The sequence below is a fragment of the Octopus bimaculoides genome, chromosome 14 (genome assembly GCF_001194135.2).
Source record: "Octopus bimaculoides isolate UCB-OBI-ISO-001 chromosome 14, ASM119413v2, whole genome shotgun sequence".
Lineage (NCBI taxonomy): Eukaryota > Metazoa > Mollusca > Cephalopoda > Octopoda > Octopodidae > Octopus > Octopus bimaculoides.
Genome location: NC_068994.1, coordinates 59,105,305 through 59,109,427, shown reverse-complemented (window position 1 = coordinate 59,109,427; position 4,123 = coordinate 59,105,305). Strand labels below are relative to the sequence as shown.

Sequence of the window (4,123 nt, the reverse complement as noted above, 5' to 3'; positions counted from 1 at the left end):
GGAACCCTTAGGAACCTTTTGCAGAACTCTAGGGTTTCGGGGAATCTTGGTTGAGAAACGCTGCTGTATGAGATGCTAATTACAACATCTTCTTCTTCTCCTTATTACTTTCTTTCTTTCTTTCTTCTATTCTGTTGTCAAATTTCTTCCAGTAGTTCCAAGGTCATCATCAAATCTGACAAACAATCACACACACATACACACATATAGATATGAGTGTGGTAAGAAGCTTGCTTTCCAACCACATGATTCCGGGTTCAGTCCCACTGCATGCCACCTTGGGCAAGTGATTTCTACTACAGCTTCAGGCTGACCAAAGCCTTGTGAGTGGATTTGGTAGGTGGAAACTGAAAGAAGCCTGTTCTGTGTGTGTGTGTGTAGACTTTTTCTATATTTCTGATGAGGAGCTCCGCTCAAAACATGCAATTCTCTTTCTTTTCTTTCCTTTCCTGAGCATCGAATAACACAGTACTTGTTCCACGTCCTTGCGTTGTTGTTGTTTTTCTTGCTTGTTCTTGTTTGAATTGACTATATGTGTGTGTGTTTGTGTATGTATATATATGTATAGATATATATTTATGTGTCTGTGTTTGTTCCCCCCCCCCCCACCATCGCTTGACAACCGATGCTAGTGTGTTTATGTCTCCATAACTTAGCAGTTTAGCAAAAGAGACCAATAGAATAAATACCAGGCTTTTTAAAAAATAAGTCCTGGGGTTGATTTCTTCAACTGAAACCCTTTAATGTGGTGCTCCAGCATGGCGAGTTTCCAGAAAAGAAAGAAACATTATAAAATGCTTATGTAATATTGTATTATTTGTTTACAAAATAAATATAAGATTTAAAAAATTATCAACTTTTATTATATCCATTATATATATTGTTTCCGGTATAAATTAATATTACTAAGAAATATTACCGGTCCCTGGCACATTGGGGGAGAAAAAAAACTGCCGGTACGCCACATCAGATAGTTTGAGAAGCATTGCCCCAAGCCGTCTAAGAGGGGGAGTAACTCTGAATAGGTAATTCTGGTTGAAACCAGCATAACCTGTCCAATGTATAACAACATGGAGAGCACACACACACGCACTTGTTTTTGTACACACAGATATATATATACTCTGTATTCCATGTCCCTCTTATCATGCTACCATCTCTCTCTCTGTGTCTCTCTCTGCTGCAGGCCATGGGGAACTCAAAGTGGAGTAAGAACGAAGCAGCAGTACTTGGAATGCCACAGCGTGAGCGCCGGCTGCACCTTGCTGTGATGGGCAATGAACGGGAGACTGTGCGCAACCTTATTCTGGAAGGTGCAGACATAAACTACCCTTGGAGCAATCCTACAGTTCCCAGTGTGAAGGACAGCACCACACCTCTTTTGGCTGCTGTCTCATTGAATCATGTTGATATTACTATGGTGAGTATTAATAATGCTGTTGTTGTTGAGGATGATGATGATGATGATGTCGGCTGAATGTTGTTGAGTAGCCCCCGTCAGCCTTGATCTGGCAGACTTATAGAAGATAATCCAGCCATGACCTCCTCATCATTTATTTAAGATTACATAAGACTATTATCCAATGTGTTCTTTTTTTTTTATTTAAGATGGTAGGTTATGATTTGAGGGAGATTTGGCTGCTATTTGTTGTTAACAAGCTGAGTGAACTCCTGCCAACAAGTTGACTATATTGTAGTCCCTTGTTAGCAGGAGAATTGGTGATGTTACCTGTGAGAGTGGACAAGGTAGATTTAGCCATGATGTCATAGTTATTGCTCTTTTGTGTTCTTGGTGGTGTGTGTACCCCAGAACAGTGCTCAAGGTACACATACCCTAATGATGGGGCTAGTTTTGTGTCTATGGGATTGAGTGGAAGAAATAATATGTCTTGTTTTGTTCTTACTGGGTCGTCTTTTATGTGGTGGTGGGGGGAGGCTGTTTGTAACTTCTAAGAGCTTTCTCTTCAGTGTGTGTGTTTGTTGGTTCTGTTACTGTTATCTGATATTATTGGTTATAGGGGAGCTAGATTTGGTTGATGATGTCCAATAGTTGTGTAACACATCACACACACACACACACAAAAGCTTAAGTAAACACTTTCTTTTATCTCTCCCTAAATTGCTCTTTGTTTGTCTCCATCCTTAAACAAACAACCATGACCCAATATAGTCACTGCTGAAATGGTATCCATACCACCACCACCACACTGCTACCACCAACACAACACTACCACCTGTGCCACCAACACTAACTTCAAATTACCATTCCGTTCCAGATCCTTCTAAATGCTGGTGCCAATGTGAATCTAGCAGACCGTAATGACTGTACACCTCTCTACAAGGCAGCCTATCATGGTCGTCCTCACTTGGTAGATATCCTAGTTCAGGCTGGTGCTGATATTAATCGTGCTGATAAAGATGGACAGACACCCCTCTATATCTGTGTACAGAATGCTATTGTGCATTCCAGCTTTGCTACTGTACAGAAGCTACTCACTGCCGGTGCCTCTCTTGATAAGTGAGTACTTGACTTTCATGGTCAACATTATCTCTCTGTTTCTCTTCCTACCTCTCACTCTCTCTCTCTCTATGTATATATATATATATATATAAAACAGAAAACTGGAGGATTTTTGGTGTTATTTATTCTGTATTACACATGTTTCATTAACAATAAGAATTAAATAGGTACACATGTAGGAAAACATGTCAGACGTCTCCTATCACTAATTCATCAGACTGAGAATTATGCAGATATACTTCACGATGACACAGCTTGCATTATAACTCTTCCTTTTCTATTGAACTTTCTTCTGTCTCCTGTTTTCAAAGAAGAGCTTTGCTCGAAATGTAAAACCATCTTTCTATTCTTCCCTGAGCGTCTGCTAATACTTTACATGTGCCACATCCTCGCATTATTTTTTTTTTTTGTGTTTGTTCTTCGTTTTTCGGGATTTATATATATATATATATATATATATACACACACACCCACAACACACAAACCTCTCTTCCTGTTGAAATTGTTCTGTCTTTCTCTATTAATATTCTCCTGCATACATGTCTATACGAACTCGTTACTCTGTGAACTACACTCTGATCTATGTATTTCTCTCTCTCTCTCTTATTAACCTCCCTGTTTGTATATTGCAGATGTGACAATTCTGGCAAGTCCCCACTGAATGTGGCTGCCCACTGGAAGTTAAAGGACATGATAAGTATCCTACTGACCGCGCACAGTGATGTAAACATGACTGATAAACGGGGCCACACCCCGCTCTATGTGTGTGTCAGCTCATTGAGCACCGGCCTCTACAAGGAAGACCTGAAATACCAAGTGCCGTGCATCAAGGTGTTGTATTGTGCTGGCTGTGACATGCTCAATCTTGTTGACTGGCTGAAATGGAAAGGTCCCGGCATCCCACCTGAGCTGCTGTCTGACAAGGGTGACGAAGCGTTCTTTGAGTGGTACACCACCAGCATACGGTCACCGCACTCCCTCTGCAACTTGTGCCGTAAGGTCATCCAACAGACTCTGTGTGCAAATAATTCCTCACAGGACTACATGAAGCTTGTATCAACTTTACCACTGCCTCACAAACTGCGTGTTTACCTGTCTCGCAAAATGTTTCACTTGCCCACATCCTGATAAAGATGACTGATTCCATGTATGGGAGAGAAGGAAGGAGTGCGTGAGAGAGAGAGAGAGAGAGAGAGAGAGAGAGAGGTTAGGTGGAATGGTGTAGGGATGAGCAGCAGTGGTTCAGGGGTTATTTCCATGGTGGTGGTGGTAGTGGTGGTTGGGGATGGTTATAAGGGTTTGGAGCTAAGAACTTGGAAAATAGGGGTTTAATGATGGGGAGAGATAATCTGGGGACTGAATCGAGTAGACTCCCTACATGTAGACTGACACCAGCTCCACCACCATTATGTTGCTACGCCAGACCACAGCACCACCACTTACCTCATATACACTCTTACCACTCCTACCACGAAATTACTTTCACACACCACCACCACCACCACCACACTATAACACACCCCTGCCACACTGATGCCATCACCACCACCTCCCCATCATGTATGTTCCACTTTTAGTTGTATTTTTTAAAACTGCATATAA

General features: G+C 41.5%; 1 protein-coding gene across 2 annotated transcripts in view; it reads left to right on the top strand.

The window, feature by feature from the left end:
• The window catches only part of LOC106875550 (serine/threonine-protein phosphatase 6 regulatory ankyrin repeat subunit B), a 19,544-nt gene extending 15,427 nt beyond the window's left edge, over positions 1–4,117 (top strand). For both annotated transcript variants that reach the window (XM_014923752.2, XM_014923753.2), the window contains 3 exons: positions 1,187–1,420; positions 2,277–2,518; positions 3,154–4,117. In XM_014923752.2, coding sequence (XP_014779238.1) covers positions 1,187–1,420; positions 2,277–2,518; positions 3,154–3,649 — 972 coding nt within the window. In that variant the 3' untranslated portion in view covers positions 3,650–4,117. The remainder of the gene's footprint in view (positions 1–1,186; positions 1,421–2,276; positions 2,519–3,153) is intronic.
• Positions 4,118–4,123: the final 6 nt, after the last annotated feature.